General features: G+C 35.8%; 2 protein-coding genes across 4 annotated transcripts; one reads left to right on the forward strand and one right to left on the reverse strand.

Annotated features, from left to right (window-relative positions):
- Window positions 1-2: 2 nt before the first annotated feature.
- Sirt6 (sirtuin 6) lies at window positions 3-1,435 on the reverse strand. The gene has a single exon (XM_066406555.1). It carries the CDS (start codon window positions 1,213-1,215, stop codon window positions 181-183), a length of 1,035 nt encoding a protein of 344 aa, XP_066262652.1. The 5' UTR covers window positions 1,216-1,435; the 3' UTR covers window positions 3-180.
- A 436-nt stretch (window positions 1,436-1,871) lies between these two features.
- On the forward strand, window positions 1,872-16,828 carry Lpin (phosphatidate phosphatase LPIN). 3 transcript variants are annotated; one of them, XM_066406770.1, is made up of 14 exons: window positions 1,872-1,982; window positions 8,878-9,083; window positions 11,540-11,710; window positions 11,767-11,901; window positions 11,974-12,156; window positions 12,263-12,492; window positions 12,544-13,016; window positions 13,319-13,427; window positions 13,479-13,749; window positions 13,803-14,129; window positions 14,191-14,339; window positions 14,398-14,752; window positions 14,810-14,913; window positions 15,884-16,828. In XM_066406770.1, exons 2-14 carry the CDS (start codon window positions 8,904-8,906, stop codon window positions 16,011-16,013), a joined length of 2,817 nt encoding a protein of 938 aa, XP_066262867.1. In that variant the 5' UTR covers window positions 1,872-1,982; window positions 8,878-8,903; the 3' UTR covers window positions 16,014-16,828. The 3 variants fall into 3 exon arrangements, with proteins under 3 accessions (XP_066262867.1, XP_066262868.1, XP_066262866.1); XM_066406771.1 differs by lacking the exons at window positions 1,872-1,982; window positions 15,884-16,828 and adding an exon at window positions 15,039-15,162 and having other exon boundaries at window positions 8,609-9,083; XM_066406769.1 differs by lacking the exon at window positions 1,872-1,982 and having other exon boundaries at window positions 8,610-9,083.
- Window positions 16,829-17,306: the final 478 nt, after the last annotated feature.

Consider the following 17,306-nt stretch of genomic DNA (forward strand, 5'->3'; position numbering starts at 1 on the left):
TGTTAGTAAAAATAGGTATGTATATTTATCCTATATCCAACATATTGTACTTATGTGTATAAGAAATTTCAGGACTGCCAATATAACTTGACAAGTTGTCAACATAAACCTCTACATAAGGAATACATAGCATTTCCCTAAAGACTATTACAATTATACTAAATTTGAAAATTATTCAATTTATTTCTCTTTAAAATACTCCACTTTTTTAAGCCTCCCTTTCTTTTTTGCCCCAGTCTGCCTTTTTGACACATTTTCCAGTTGCTTTTTTTCCCTATACTCTCTCTGCTTTCCTTCATACATAGCTTTAAACATCTTCACATCTACTTTTAGAATATCCCATTCAACAATTGCATACCCAATTTGATTTTTAGTGGGATCAACCTCTTTAGAATATTCAGGTATTTCCAAGTTTAACTGCTTCATGATATTTCCTAAAACAACATCCACATAAGTGTTGATAATAAGATCTGCCTTTTTGTCATGTTTGGTGGGTTGTAGATTTACTATCACCAATTTGCCCCCATATTTCTTGCATCTAAGGGGCAAATTTCCACTAGGAACTATTTGAAGTGTTGTCCCAAGGCATATGTTAATATCTGCTAGGCTTGAATGATAGTCAGACATCTCTAAATCATTTTTTGGTAATCCAGCTTCCCAATCAAGAACTGTGTCTCTTAACTTTCCTCTGCAGCTGCGACCTCTAACTTCTCTTTTGCAAAATTCCCCTAAGTATTTTTGACCAACTGTGGTTGTGGCACTTGTTCGCACAAATTGGCTGTCACAAGTATCACATTGCCCAATGAACATATTTCCATGTAGTTCTGCTAAATGAGTGCGAGGTACTCCAGTCCGAAGGTGCAACCCATCAATATTCTGACTAATAATGTAATGCACATAGTTTTTCTCTATCAAATGCTTCAGGGCCATGTGAGTCTTAGTTGGAATGGCTTCGTTAAAAGATATGTTCATGTTAGGCTTTTTGCCCTCCTTCTCCAAGGTCCAAACTCCATTGGGGCCTCGGAAGTCAGGGATTCCAGCTGCAGTGCTTATTCCTGCTCCAGTGTGCACAACTACATGTTTGGCTTCTTTAATCCACTTTATTAGCTGCAAACATTTGTCTGTTACTGAAGCTTCAGAGTCGAATTTCTCTGGAAGTCCCAGGACGCCTTTATCTTCGTATTCTGAGAGACCCTCTGCATAGTTACAAGACATTTTGGAATTGAGGTGTAATTTTGACTCAGTCAGAGATGAGTAGTTCACTTGAATATGTGAACCATTATCTTGTTTTATGGATTATCATATAGAGAAGGCTTAATGAACAAAAATCATAAACAATAAGACATAATTAAAAAGACGCGGAACACGCTAATAAAATTATTATATATCAACAAAACAAATGCAAACGAGGTGTTTCAAAGACCGAATGAAAGGACAGCGTATTCTTGGTTGCCTATCTATGGTTTTCAATTGAAATATTGAGATGACGTAATAAGATGCGTTATTAATAACAACTGTCTTATTTAAAATGTAAGGCTTCCGTTTGACAATTTTATTATTTAATTCCAACTCACAAAAATTTAATATAAGATTTAAAATTAGTCAATTTTACATTTTAGGCGCTGATGAACGACCACAATTAGACGCCATTTTGTATAATTCTACTCACAGTATACATTTAACCCTCGTCAATCAATTTAATTTCAAGCATTCTTTTGTTTCACTCGTTGTCATGCTTTGCTATCGATTGACATGAGATAGACTTATAATCCGTGCACTGGGAGCGCCAAAAAATCTTATTTCTTAGACTTATTATGTCTTTTGTTTTCTGATGATAATGACATTTATATGTCATTGTCACTTTAAACTAATATGGCTGTTTGTATAAAAAAAAAAGTTATTGTTCTTCATAATTAATAATTTTGTTAATAGAAATTATATTAATAAGGTTGATTGATTACGCCAAAGAAGAATTAACAAATGTAAGTTTTTATCCTATTGATATCTTAAGTTATTTTCACTCGACTTTTTATTGTGATGCCTTGACTGATAATTACCAGGTTTGCGAAATGTTTGGTGAAAGTTCACCGGTTTCTTTGTTTTGTTTCGAATCACTTCCCACTTTAGATTGGTTCAATTGATCAAATCACGTTTTGATGGTTTTATTAGAAAAGATAAAATGTAGGTCACAAGGAAGTCGTTATAGTCAGTTAGGTAGTAATGGTCCTTTAAAATATAACATTAAAGTACCTTAAGTACCTAACTAATATTCCCTTGACAGCCCCTATAAATTAGGACAATTTCTTAAAAATACGTTTGTTTAGTATTTTCCTATCCCATATCTTAAACCTCAGCTGCATTTAGAGCTTGCTCTATACATACCTATATGAAATACGAAATGGCCCACATAAATTTAATAGTTCTCTAACTGACAGATCCATTCAAAGTATTCGCAACCTTATCTGGAAGATAATTTTTCTTGCGCCTGATCAAGGATTTTGTAATAGTTTACTGAAATTTAGCTATTCACGTAGTTACATTTAAATTATTTATCTGTTAAATTATTGCATTTAAAAAACATTTGTGCGTGAAACGTTTTACGTACCCAGAGCCGAAATAAGGACTAATTAAACAAGTTTCAGTATTTCATCACCTAAGCATTATGCTTACCAGCATAATTTCTAGGTATACTGTTTAAAATGCTCATAGACAGGTTTATTATAGAAGTTTCATTTGTTTTTCTTCATTACATACTGTTATTAGTAGTTGCTTATGAGTAAAATACATATGGTTGTTAAAAATATATACAGAACAAAAATCCAGACAAAAATACCTTTAAAAAATTAATTACAACAGTAGTGATTATTAACGTGCATACTCGTTGACTAAATAGATATGCAGATATTTTTGTAGAACTAAGTAAAACTAATAACATAACTATCTTCTGACTACCTATTACACATTTGAATCATTTGTTCTATTCCCGAGAAATTCAGTGGGTCGGTTGTTAATTTTTTAAACTACAGACACGTGTGGGTCATCCTGTTTACCACGGAGCTTATTTTTTTACGCATATCAGTAGTCGTAATTTCTGCGTATCGCTGATCTAATAAACATGTTTATTTGAGGCGTAACGTTTTCGTCATGACTCTCCCACAATTGTGGCCAATAAGCGTTCTTACCTTGAGAGCCTTATTTTTGTAGCGTATTTGTTTTCACCTAAAGATTACTAGAAGGCTGCCGTGACAATTACACGTAGTACACACAAGTACCAAACTTGTTTTGATAAGTTTTTCTCGGAAAAATGCTTTTTTGTACGTTTTTCCTTTTCATCTGAAGGTCCTTGAAAAAGTCCTAAATATTATTGAAAACATATTTTTCGAAAATGAACTCTTTTGTCTAATTAACATTAATTGATAATTCAAGACAGGTACGTTGACTTTCCCTTTACGCTAGATATGAATTCGCATGGCGCGTTTATCACATCAGGTCGCACACCAATGAGGGGGCCTCTGCGGAGAGAACAGCCAATATTCAACGAGGTTATCCAACATCACGCGATTCTATGTTCTTATGTTTGTAAATATCACTATGGGGCTAAATAAATACAATGACGTCTTTGGAGAATGAGGAACAATTACGTTAAATGTCGATAACAAAGCAAATTCTAATTATCCACGAACGATGTTCAATTGCATACTAGTCGCTCCGGATATTGTTGATGAATTAATTTACCAAAGCGTGCAAAAAGTGGGCGTTAATGGGATAACCCACTACTTCTGTATAGTCGAAATCTTTATTCATGAACGGTAAAATTTGATTTTCATCTTACGAAAAGGAAAGGGGAGTTCTAGAAGGAACAACAGAAGTACTTGTTCGAATGCCGATATAAAAATATCTCTGTTAATAACCGGTCCACGGATGATCTGGAGCTTGATCTATTTATGAAAATTTTTTTATAAAATACTACAAGGGGTCAAAAAGCTCAAGAATTAAAGGATTAATTAAAATTTGTTATAAAAATTCATACAGGGTGTTCCAAATAAAGCATGTAAAGGATAAAATACTACATGACCCAAAAAACATAACACTCTGTATATGACTACCGACAATTTTGACATTTTATTGTAAAGGGTTTTAAAGAGTATAGGTGTACGAAATTAAAACATTCAATTCAAGGCATACGTGAAAAAAACGTAAAATATGAAAAGAAATATGAAAATTGACCACCTTGTATATTGAAAATAATGCGTTTTTGATCACGGGCCTATTAGCATTTTTTAAAATTATTTTGCAGAGTACTATCGCCTTTTAAGATATCTCCATGATGATATATTACACCTTGCATAGATCTTCAAGGACCATAGACACGAGGGTATCACTATTCATATCTATTATATAATTTCCAGGCAAACCTAACACGTAGTGCATTCCTTTGCCTGGACAATTTGAAAGAAATATCGACCCTAAAAAAATTCCTATTGCTTGCTAAATTGGGACTTAATATCTGCATTCTGCCTTACTGTTAAAAAGGTTGTTTGGTTATGTACTTCATTGATTCTATGTCTCTTATACAGTATATCCACAGATAGAGGGCCCAAGAGGACAAATGGACAAAAAATGTCGTTTTTCGACAAAAAGTCGTTCTTGATAAAAGTATCTGCTTCTCAAAAAAATATGATTTACGAAGATACTTTTGAACTTTTTTATACAGGGTGCCCAAAAACTACGAACACATGAAATATTATCAAGAGTAAACTACCTTTATTTCTCATTTTGGAGCAAAATGGTAAATAAAAAACAGATTTCAAATCCCATCCAAAGTTTACAGACAAAATTTTAACTGAGTATTCCATGTTTTATTTTTCTTTTAAAATTCAAACAATATCTAATTTTACCTTTTTCACCTCATTTCACGTATTTGCAACAAGCATGACAACAAATGTCACAATATTAATTAATAATCTCGTTTTGAAAAATAATTTCGAAATGTTAACTTTTGAGCAAAAAATATTTTTGGTGCAGTGTTATGGAACTGGCGATAACTCTTACAGATATGTACAAGAAAGATTTGTCGAAAAGTTTCCGGGAGTTTCTGTTTCATTACATGGAATTCGTCAGTTAGTCAAGAGATTCAAGGATACTGGGTCGGTGAATAATTTAAAAAAGAAGAAGAAATTTTTAACGATGATGATGCAACTACAGTTGTTGTCTTGCAGTCTGTTATGGAAAACCCTTTTGTATCGTTACGAAAACGAGCTCAAATTTTGCAGATCGCCCAAAAAAGTCAAATTCAAAAAATTTTAAAAGCAAATAATTTTTTCCCATTCAAACCACATTTCAATCAAGGATTAGAAGATGGAGACAATGCAAAGCGATTAGATTTTTGTTTGTGGGTGGGGGACAAAATTTTAAATGAAAATAACCAGTTTCACAAACTTATTTTATTTTCCGACGAATCAACTTTTTCGACAAATGGTACGGTGGCTTCACAACATGTAAGATACTGGAGCAGAGAAAATCCAGAATTCAGAATTCCTTCACGTCGCCAATATTTCAAAAAAATTAACGTCTGGTGTGGCATTTCATATTATGGAATAATGGGACCATTTTTTTTTTAAGGTACGTGCAATAGGAATTCATACTTGGAAATGTTGAAAACTTTTCTTTTGGACAAGTTAAATGAGTTGCCATTACAGTACCGAGGACAAATGTACTTTCAATAAGACGGGTGCCCGGCACATTGTGCACACGAAATTACAGAGTGGCTTAACAATAAATTTGGAGATCGGTGGATTGGCCAGTACGGCCCAGTTTTGTGGCCTGCAAGAAGTCCTGACCTCACTATTTCTGACACATATCTTTGGGGCCGTTTGAAGCAATTAACGTTTTAGCAACCCATTGATAATAATATCGACATTTTAAAACAGAGAATTTTAGAGTCAGTTCAAATGATTTCACTCGAGGAGATAAGAAGAAGTTATAATCACATTAGACAGCAGTTTGAGAAATGCGTCGAATACGGGGGAGGTGTGTTTGAATAAGTAACATCTACTAACTTTTATTTTGAATTACTTATAAAGTATTTTGGAATAGTGAAATTTTGTATCTAAACTTTGGATAGGATTTGAAATCTGTTTTTTAATTACCATTTTGCTCCAAAATGAGAAATAAAGCTAGTTTATTCTTGATAGTATTTCATGTGTTCGTACTTTTTGGACACCCTGTATAAAAAAACTCAAAGTTATCTTCCTAAATCGTATTTTTTCGAGAAGCAGAGACTTTTATCAAGAATGACTTTTTGTCGAAAAACGACATTTTTTGTCCATTTGTCCTCTTAGGCCCTCTATCTGTGGACATACTGTATACACACAAAAATCAGCTAATTTGGCATATTGACAAAAATCCTCTGTAGCTACTATTGTATCGAACCCAACGCCAAAATGACTAAAATTGATGTTGGCATTAGTTTTAATGGAAAGCTCCACCTCCCACAGATTTGTCTGGATGGAATGATAAATTACCTTGAAGGTCTTTGAAACCTTGTTAGGAAAAAGTGGCCAGAACCCAAGTGCGCCCATACTTAATCAAATGTTATTTTTATACACAAATATTAATTACACGACGTTATCACATATTCCAAAGTAACTGAAATTGTCCATGGAAAATACGCGAAAATTAGCTTGAGCGGTCGTACAGTGCTCTTGACATGACCCATTTACAAGATTATTATCCTTTCCTGATACTTCTGAAAATAGAAATGAACAAAGCGGTGCAATCAGAGAGAAGATGTTAGAGGCAATTATGTTAGGATCGTAGGTAAACGCAATTTAGCTGTTAAGCAGAAACTTTGATCAATTAGTAACAGTTGATTATTAAGTCAATATTAGAAAATGTTCGTTTTAGTAATGGGTGCAAAATGTTACTTTTATGGTGCATTTATGCCATTAAAATTTGTTATTTTTGCAAAAATGGCCAGTTGGCATATGAACAGTTTCATGGGGTGCTATTTAGCTAGAATTTAACTTTATTCACAATCTTGTGAAGGAATACTTTCCAAATTGCTGAAATTTTTTGCATGTCATACAGATGAAACTCTATTCTTTACCTACAGAGATGGAAAAGTTCTATATATCTTCTAAAATTGTTACATAACCACAATTCATTTAAACCATCAATACTACGAGAGGCATTTTTTAGCTACCGTTTTCGCCTTAATTACGGGAAATGTGTTCACGGCCCTTCACAATTATCTTCTTAATACTAAATAGGCTTTTTTATCCTTCTATAATCCGCTTCGTGCACCCATAAGAAAATCAATTTTGGGACTGAGCGATCCTCCAAAGCACTTGATGCAGCAACGATGATGACACTTTTTATTAAGTTTACATACTTTGAGCAATGCAAATTGGCCTGTAACTGAAGCCTCCATGAATCAAATCGAAACAGTTTGCGAATATGCTGCGTAGATCTGTTTCCCCCAATAATCGTTAATGGTATACGTTGAGTCAACGACCTCTTCTGTTAATCTAATAATTAAGTACACCCGCGTTCATGTTACAGTTTCAGTTCAGGGTTTCAAAACGCTGGATCTGTGGCGGTAAAAAAAATTTAATTCACGCGCAGAACCAGCAATTTATTATACACATTTTACGACTCCTTATTTCCTCAGTAGTCTAAATAAGGCAAAGTTTTATTAACATTTTATCCCTGTTTATCAGTAACCTCCGAATAGCTCAAGTCGTAATCTATGGTAATACCTCGCTTACAAGTCGTCAGTAATGCACCATAAATAGCTGATAATAGATCCGCTGACCAATACGTCCTAATAGGTACATAAACATGGGGCCATATACTTTTGTCAAAATTTTGTGATTTATCCGTAGTAATTTAGAGGGAAACGTATCATCGATAACTAAGTTTTTTATTGCGCGCGTGATACCAGTAAGTTCAAAGAACCACATATGGGAAGTAGAGCTTTGATGTTATTGAAGCGTCCCACTCGCAATTGTAAATGTCTTCATCACTTTGCCACTTTTTCACCGCTGGTATTGATAATCCAATTGGCAAACAAATATAATAATAAACAGCTGTATTAAGGCATGAGATTCCCCTTTCCTCTCTCTGTCTCTGTCTCCCTGGAGCGCGTAACGTTATCACATTTAATTGTTTATTAGGAACGTTAATATTAATACGCCATTAACGACTTGAAAATAACATAACTGAAGGTTTTTGTAGAAGCAAAACAATACGTTTTTGTTGATTTTTGAGTTGATTTAAACAAGCGCGCGTTGATATGAATTTTAAATCAGTGGCGGTCCTAAGCTCGATGATCATAAATGTAATCGTCAAAGAACTATAGTCATTATCCTTGAAGCATCAATAATCGCGTACACAACTGGAGAGGATGGAAATCGTTACAGTACGTTATGTGTCTAATTACCTGTGTTCCTGGTACAAACACAAATCACCCCTTTGTCCATGATATTTCCTCCCTTTTCTACTTCGAATTCATTCACGCCACCGTTCAGCGACACACGCAGCTACACGCGACTTCCCCTTTCCCCAGTGCTCCGCCCATGCTCCCCCCTTTTATATAACAAGCATAGTTTCGATTTTCCTGAGTCACTTTGTTTGCAGTCGTCCTCGTGAGGTTCGCGTTTGCGATTCCGTGCTTTGCGGAATCAATTGCCCGATTTCATATTACAAAAATAATTCCAACGCAAGCGATTCAACTTGTTTTTAATAATTTATTCCTCACTAGTGGACATTTGATTAAATTGACGTATTAGACCATGAACTTGATCTTTTGTCGTTGAACGGTCGTGAGGCGCGGTGGAGGAATCTCCCGGGAACTCAATTGTGATTTTCTTCCAGTGACACCTGCAGTGTTTTGACAAAGAATGTACGGGATGATGCGAATCATTTCCAACTTGAAGGAGTTCTACAGTGACATCAATGGGGCCACCTTGACGGGGGCCATAGACGTTGTTGTGGTGGAGCAGCCCGATGGCTCCTTCAATTGTTCGCCGTTTCATGTGCGCTTTGGGAAGTTGGGAGTGCTGAGGAGCAAGGAGAAAGTGGTAAGAATCTTGATATGTTGATGTGTAATAGGTAACGAGCTGTCGAGGCTTCCTGAGTGCCATATTGGAAATTGTGTGTCCAAGATACGGATGTCTAGGATGAAAGGTCGAAAGGGAAAACATCTACATAATTTCGGAAATGACGGTGAAACAATACAATATTTCATGCGACATGTGAATGCAAATTGACCGTGAGGTGTCCTCATTTAAAGCAGATAATTTCATCCAGGCTTCCTAGAAAGAAAGTCCACTGAGACGAACTTGTTAATATATGAAGTTGAAGTTAATAGAGTTAGGTCGTCAAGTCGATGCTGTTTATACTTTCAAGGTTTTTTGAGAGGGTTAATCATCATGGGGTTTGCTGGCTAAATTGGAGGCCTTTGAGATTCAAGATGTTTTCCTTGCTTAGATCGATCGTTAGCTGCCTTACTGGAACGGCTCAGGTGGTTGTTAAATTCATCAGTCTCATCATGTATCTCTGTTATTCCGGGGTGTCCCAAGAAGTACATACTCCTCTCTAATTGTTTTGCGAATAACATTGAGTATTGCTTCAAGACTCTGAATGTCTTTTATGTGCTAATAATATGAGGATTTTTAAGGTAGTAACTTCCGGATAGGACTGTCCGAGTATATAGTATTACTTGAATATACAGGATGAATCTTAAGTGGAGGTTTTCCTTGTAACACCATATAAGCCCCAAAAAGCTAAGCAAAATTGTTAACTAACATATTTTGTCTCACAAAAGCAACCGAAATATACCCGTATAAAAGATTTAATAAATAATGAAATCTTTAATTATTATTCACTCCTCAATTGACTACAAAACTTATTCGAAATTATCATCATTGGTGTCATTTACACAAATTATCGCTGTGGATACAAGTTATTATACAATTGTGTGTACAATTTATACAAATTGTATCAATAACTCTGTACATGCTGATAGAAGAGACATTTTTCCTCGAATTATTTCTGCGATTTTTTCTACCCGTTCACGTAATTCTACAGATAAAAATCGCATGGATTTAGGTCTGGTGATCTCGCGGGCCATTTTATTTGTCCATTGCGACCTATCTACCTAGTAGAAAATTGGTTATTTAAAAAGTCGTGTACTTTTTTACTTTTTACCATATGTGCATATTTCGGTTTTCTTTCCATTTCATTTTTTCATTAAGATTTCGCTTAGTTTTTTAAAGTTAAGTCATGTTAAAAAGAAAACCCCCTAGTTGAGATTCACCCTGTATTGTGTGGCTGATCAAAATTTGATTGTTCAACGTTAAGAAGTGTGTCATTACTTTCCCTATTTATCACTACTTAATCTATTTCTCGCAGAAATAAATCTCCTATTCAACTAAATTAGTGTGTGTATTTTTAACCGTTAATTTAGCACTTAGCTCGCCCTTTAGAAGGTCGTCTAACTGAAACAGACAGATGATTATTTATCTTCTGATCCCACAATTTTCTGATGTTTCTCCAGTGGAGTATATGGCACAATGAACACACATTATGAAGTCCTAATGTTTCTTTAATGGAGCTATAAGGTTGAAGTCTATGGTCGAAAGTTCCTCTACATTATATGCTCTGGTTAAGACAAGAATCTCTTCATAAATTATGTTTTTACTTTCTTGGAAAACACCATTTCGTATTTATTCAATTAGTAACATACTATCTTCACCAAAAAAAAAAAAACATTTTCTATCAGAACCATATTTATCTAATTATCTCATGCCAGCGCACAAGTAAAGAGTAAAGTTCACCTCGATTCATTTACGTATTTATCGTGGGATTTTGGCGACACAGCGTCTAAACAAACGTAAAATACGATCATTCTAAGTGTTCGTATATGAAATGAAACCTAGGAACTACTTAAGTACCACACTTATCATTTCCTTTGTTTTGCCGTTACTGAACAACAATAAAATACCAAGATGTGTCACCAGTGAGTGTTACTTAAATATTGATCCAACTGTGACGTATTTATGGCCATTGATTTGTAATGTTTTGAGCTTTTTAGGAGAGTAAGAAATTACCGCGTTGGCCTTTGATGTTGAGTAACGTAATAACAAATATTTACCAAAGGCGTTGTTGGCAGCTTTACAGGGCTTTAGTTTATGGTTTAAGATTTTCAGCTGAACACATATTTGGCATAGTACATAATCGAGGTTTTTTCAGACGACTGTAAAGGTCGTTGCATCGCTGCTATAGTTCACATTCATATAAATCGAATTTGCATTTAGTGCTTATTAGGATGATTTTCTGTCGCTAAAACAGGAATTATGATTTGAAGGTTTCAGGAATATTGTATAGGTTCCTTGAAGTCATTTTCTATTTTGAAACAAGCTAGTTGCGCTCGCAGCCAAATGCGGGGGATGAGCTTGCAAGTCAGAGATTCCTTTGCAGATTCACAATTTATTATTTTTATAGAAAGTCTTGAGGTCTTCCTTTATTTCTCCAGGTTGACATAGAAGTAAACGGAGAACCCCTCGACGTTCGTATGAAATTGGGCGAAAGCGGAGAAGCCTTCTTCGTCGAGGAAATTGAAGATGACGAGGATAACGACATTCCCGAACACCTGGCCACTTCCCCCATTCCGGTTTCGGAGATAGAAGATATTTTTAAGAGCCAAGTGAGGATTTCCCTTCAGTTGCATTTTTACGTTATGAACTTCATGATACTTTCCAGGGGCGTAGGAGAAGTTTTAACCTAGATAATATTGATCTCAACCAACCAAATTCCTACGAGAAGAGAAGACACACAGCTGACAGTAATATCGCCAACAGCCGGGCCCATTTGGAGCGAGATTTTCTGAAAAGACAGGTGACTGTGCATTAACTTTTGGCACTGCTCCAAAGAAAACAAAAGTGTTCTAACATTGGTTTGCTGTTTCAGATTGGCTTAGGTAATATTGAAGGAGCCTCAGTCGAGGACGTCACATATTCGCTGACGGCGTCTCGACGCAGTGACGAGGAGGACCTCAGTCGCAGCCAAAATGACGTCTCGGAGACGATTTTCAAAATGGATAGTCTTGATGAGCCTCCAAGCAAGGCCGAATTAGTTCCAGAACAAACAACTGTAAGAGTTATTTTAAAAATGTGTTCGAAAAAATGATTTGTTTTTTCGAAATATTTTAAATCTTGGTTGGTTCACATTCACATCTCTAATACAAAGTTGATTTTAGGCTCAAGAAAGCTCTCCCTCCCTTACCAAAGTCCCGGAAGAGGCTCAACTGGAAAGCAAGAGCAGTAAGAAGAGGCGTAAAAAAATGCGTAAGAAAAATGCGCGTAAATCGAATAGCAGCATCCAGTTACCGAGCCCTTCTGCTGAGAACTTAGATAAAACTAACGATTCCACCACTGACCGCAGTTCTTTGGGCAGCAATTCTTCTGAGACTGAACTTAAGGACTTGCAGTAAGTTGCACAGTATCTTCACCAATTCCAGGAAGCTTATTGAATATATAGGTCCAAGACTGAGAAAAGCGGCAAGGATTCCTCTGAAACAACTCCAAGAGCAGACTCGTCAAATTTCAAAAGAGTGGATGCTGACTTTCACTTCTTCAGCGATACCGAACTGACGTCTGGCAACGCAGAGTCGCGTTCCAACTCTCCAATCAACGTGGAATCTGTGCAGTCAGACTCAGAGATCGAGACGAAACTTAGAATTGTTCGAGAAGAATCAAGAGAGCCGTCGAAGAGTTGGGAGTGGGGTCGTTTGCCCAGCTTCTCGCAAGCCACTTCACCGGTCGGTGACGACCCGTTGAAGGAGGAACGCAAATCCATGCTAAGCAGCGTGTTTTCGTTTATGAAGTCGAAGCATAATGCTCAGAGTCGATCTGCGGAGGGTGGAATGTATTTGTCGGATATCACTTCAGGGGAGGTGGACCGGGAGGTGGCTGAAATTTACTTTGGTGGGAGGGAGGGTCGTAATACTGAAGGTGAGTGATGGTAATGTTTTTTTTAGCATGGTAGTCACGTTGTTTTGCAATTCTTTGGTTATCTGCACAAATTTAAACGTAGAGTTTTGCTCAAAGTTTAATAGTAAAAGTAAAATATGAAGTTAATTAAATTAGTAGTTGATGAGTTGGTGAATTAATGAAGAATCTAAGGAGCATTTTTAAATTGGAATAATAAACTGTGAACTGAATTCCTACAATAGTTGTTAGTTTGGGCTGTCTCAAATAGCTTTTTTAGTTCCTGCCTCATTGTATTAAGTGTTACTGTTACGTGTAAAATCTAGATATCGACATGGATTGTGAATCAGGAAATGGACCTTCGTTGGCGCAGAGCCCGAACAGTCCTGAGGGCTCTAAGAGCATCGACTCGGATTTCGAAGAACAGACCAAATTGTAAGTTTATTACTCAGTAAATGTTAATAATTACGTATAATTGTACGGTAGGGTTCCAACATATTCTCAAGACGTAGCTCTATCTCTATGTGGATGGGAGCCAGATTTGGTTGAAGAAAAATTCAAGGAACGTTTAATAACTTTCACCGATTTCTGCAACGATTCCTCAATACTAGAAAATCCCAAGTTGGTGGCCAAAATTGGCGGCAAGTTCTACAGTTGGAAGGTTGCTGTACCGATGCTAATTAGCATAATGTGCTTCGGAAGACCTCTCATGGACGCCTGTGTCGATCAATTACGCAACACTTATATGATACCTCGAGTAAGTTTTCTAGCTCATTCTTAGCTGCAAATCTATTTTTGGTTTTTGTGAAGGATAAAAGTGTGGTGGAATCTAAGAATCAACCTCACAAATCATCTTGGTGGAGTTGGAGAACTAGATCATCCAGAGAGTCGCCTCCTGCCAAAGATCTCGCGATATCCGGTGTTGCTTCTAAGGGAATTGATGCTAAAACGTCTACGACTGATTTGCTGGATGGGGAGAAGATAGTTACTCCAGAAGTGGAGGTGGTGGCAAGTGGAGAAGTGGAAAAGACAAGAGAATCGTTAAAGAAGGAGCAAATGCAGATTGAAATTCGATCGGAGTCCCCAAAGTGCTCGGACAAGTACCGCAAGACATTAAGATTGAGTTCAAAACAAATTGTAAGTAATTAGAATTGAACTAGGAACAATTTCTTGAAATGTGTCATATTTTTAACACTAGGAAGCCCTAAATTTGCGTGATGGCATGAACGAAGTGGAATTTAGCGTAACAACAGCCTACCAAGGCACAACTAGATGTCAGTGTAATCTCTACAAATGGAAATGGGACGATAAAATAGTAATTTCCGATATCGATGGTACAATTACAAAGTGAGTTTACCCTTTCCAAAATTTCCGAATCTGGAACAATAGAAAATTTATATTTCAGATCTGACGTATTGGGTCACATTCTTCCCATAATGGGCAAAGACTGGGCTCAATCGGGGGTGGCGCATTTGTTCAACAAAATTAAGGCCAACGGCTACAAGTTGCTATATTTAAGTGCGCGAGCAATTGGGCAGGCGAGGATCACTCGCGATTATTTAAAGTCTATTAAACAAGGAGACATGAGTATGCCTGATGGACCTATTTTATTGAATCCCACTTCACTAATTACCGCTTTCCATCGAGAGGTCATAGAGAAGAAACCGGAGGCTTTTAAAATCTCTTGCATGTCTGATATTAAAGCCTTGTTCCCGGTGGAGTCCGAACCGTTTTATGCGGGATATGGAAATCGAATTAATGTAAGGAAACATGAGTTTAAGTGACTGATTTAATATTGACAAAAGCGATTTTTTCAGGATGTCTGGGCGTACAGAGCGGTTGGCATTCCCATTCATAGAATATTCACCATCAATCCTAAAGGAGAGCTGAAACATGAGCTAACTCAGACTTTCCAATCGAGGTAAGGTGTAATTTATTTGTCACTTAATTTTTTTTTTTTTGGAGGGGGGGAGGTACAATTTGCCAGGCTTTATTAATTTATACACGGTGTGCGAATTACGTTCAATTGACTGTTTAATTTTCCAGCTACTCGGGCCAGTCCCTTGTGGTCAATGAAGTATTTCCCCCTATTTTAAGTAAAATCGAATTTTTTGACGACGAAGATTCGTCAGAATATTGAACCTTTCTCAGTAATTGAAATTTTCAAACATATAAATATGTGTGTCTTGTCATTTGTCTTTGAAACCACCACATTCGTCACATTTGAACCATCGTAACTGACATATATTTAACTGAGATTAAAAAAAGCAAAGGAAAAGTCACATATATTTCGAGCAAATAGAAAAGTTTATTGACCATGGGCTCAGCGCACTACTGCATCTCAGCACGAGTTGCCTGCGTGGTTGTATGTAACCTAACGGTAAGCATCACCATAGGGGAGGATTGGTTGAAATGTGTTCTTTTGCTTTCAAAATTGTTTGCTTAATAACTGTTTGATTGAGCTACTTAATCTTGATTATAAATACAATATGTAATGTTCGGGCGATTGTGTTAATTGGAGGTGTCAAATAAACCAAAATTCGTCTATTCATCAACAGCTTTCAATAAAAAAACGCGAGTCTAAAAGACTTAATTTTTCCATATTTCTTGATGTTGCGGCGAAGACGATTTTTCCTAAAGAAAAGGTACACATAAACAAACATATGCTAACAGTGAACCTATGATGTACACGATGTCAAAAAAGTTTTCAAATATAAAATGAAGAATCCATAGTTTGTTGCTTTTTAAATAAAAAAATAAATGGGATATACCTAATATTAAAAAACCATCACATTTTGTATTTGTAATTTCATTGTAATAATCCATAACTAACTTTTTGCTCAAGCTATCTCTGTTATCATAAAATATAGGCCCACTGTTTTCCTTTTCAGTTACACCAACATGAGCGTTATAGTCGATCAAATGTTCCCTTCTCGCTTGGAGCAAGCCAGCGATTACTCCCAATTCAGTTACTGGAGAGAGCCGGTGCCGGAATTGGAAGAGTTACCCGAAATACAGTAGATTCGACGTCAACTATTATTTAAACCACGTAGATTTTTAACGCCGAAGTAGGAAAAATCTTCAAGCGATTTAATTTGCAAGCCATTGAACGCATTTATCTTTATAGTATTTAGTTTATAATACTCTTAAACACACTTAAGGATTTTTAAATTATAGTAGCTTCTGTGTTTTTGGTGTGAAGATAGTTCCTTATCAGACATTCTAGCTTTGAGTTCACATGGAGAATTTTCAACTTCGACTTTGAGTAGCTAAAATTTTAGGTCGTGTCCTACTAAATCTATCGTTATTAGTTGCTATAAGTCGATTTTTAGCGGACAATAGAAATTTATTACTTCCTAGTTAATTCAACTTTATTCCAGCCAGAAACTGTTGGTAATGTGATATTCTTAGATTTTTTAAGTATCTCCCAACAGGACCGACTGGGAGCAGCAAAGCCCTTTATGTTTGTATTTACTATTAATATTTGCTAGTAGTTCGGGTTTTTTTGATAGTTTATTTAATTATTATTAGGGAGATAATAAAATGTTTGAATTGTTTCGCGTTAAAACATAAAATTGAATCATAGTTATCTTAGTTTTTTTTCTTTTGGAACGTAAATGATGGTTAAATTTGCACGTCACTTTACATTTGGAACGTTAAAGTGGCCAAATTGTTTAGTTAGGAAATATAATCTTACGTATAGGTAGAGTTAACCCGAACAAAAACATTTTTTGTGATATTATTTTGGTGATTTTATTATTATTTCTAATATTAGGATTTATTTTTGTTATAACGACTTCAAAATTACTCGTTTACAATAAATATGTCACTACTCAGATTTAATTTTATTTCATACCTTATTTAGTTAAAAAAAAACACCTATGTTCGAAATGTTTCGACACATCATGAAGTCATGAAAAATGTATAATTTTGAAACGTAAAAATAGCATGCTAATTTAGTCATTGAAAAACCAGTGGCGTACATGACAATTTCGACCAACAAAAGTTAAATAAAAATTGAGCACTACAATTTCAACGAGATTTGGTTCCGCAGAAAGCGGACAGTACAGCATTGATATGGTGCGATCAAATTTCGAATCAGTCAACTTCGATTTTTTGGATCAAAAATTTTCATGATGTATAGTCCATGGTATTTTTTCGAGCCAAAAATCGAAGTTGTCCGATTCGAGTTTTTACCGCAGTATATCAAAACTGTACTGTCCGCTTACTGCGGAACCAAATCTCGTTGAAATCGGAGCACTCGATTTTCATTTAATTTTTGTAGAGCAAAATTAACATGTACGCCACTGCCTT

This window comes from Euwallacea similis, chromosome 3 (genome assembly GCF_039881205.1).
Source record: "Euwallacea similis isolate ESF13 chromosome 3, ESF131.1, whole genome shotgun sequence".
In the NCBI taxonomy this organism is placed as follows: Eukaryota; Metazoa; Arthropoda; class Insecta; order Coleoptera; family Curculionidae; genus Euwallacea; species Euwallacea similis.

Coding starts and splice junctions, on each gene's coding strand:
- Lpin (XM_066406770.1), top strand. CDS start 8,904: ATGTACGGGATGATGCGAATCATTTCCAACTTGAAGGAGTTCTACAGT. Junction 14,340..14,397: donor ATCGATGGTACAATTACAAA/GTGAGTTTACCC, acceptor TTTATATTTCAG/ATCTGACGTATTGGGTCACA. Junction 14,914..15,883: donor ACTCAGACTTTCCAATCGAG/GTAAGGTGTAAT, acceptor TTTCCTTTTCAG/TTACACCAACATGAGCGTTA.
- Sirt6 (XM_066406555.1), bottom strand. CDS start 1,215: ATGTCTTGTAACTATGCAGAGGGTCTCTCAGAATACGAAGATAAAGGC.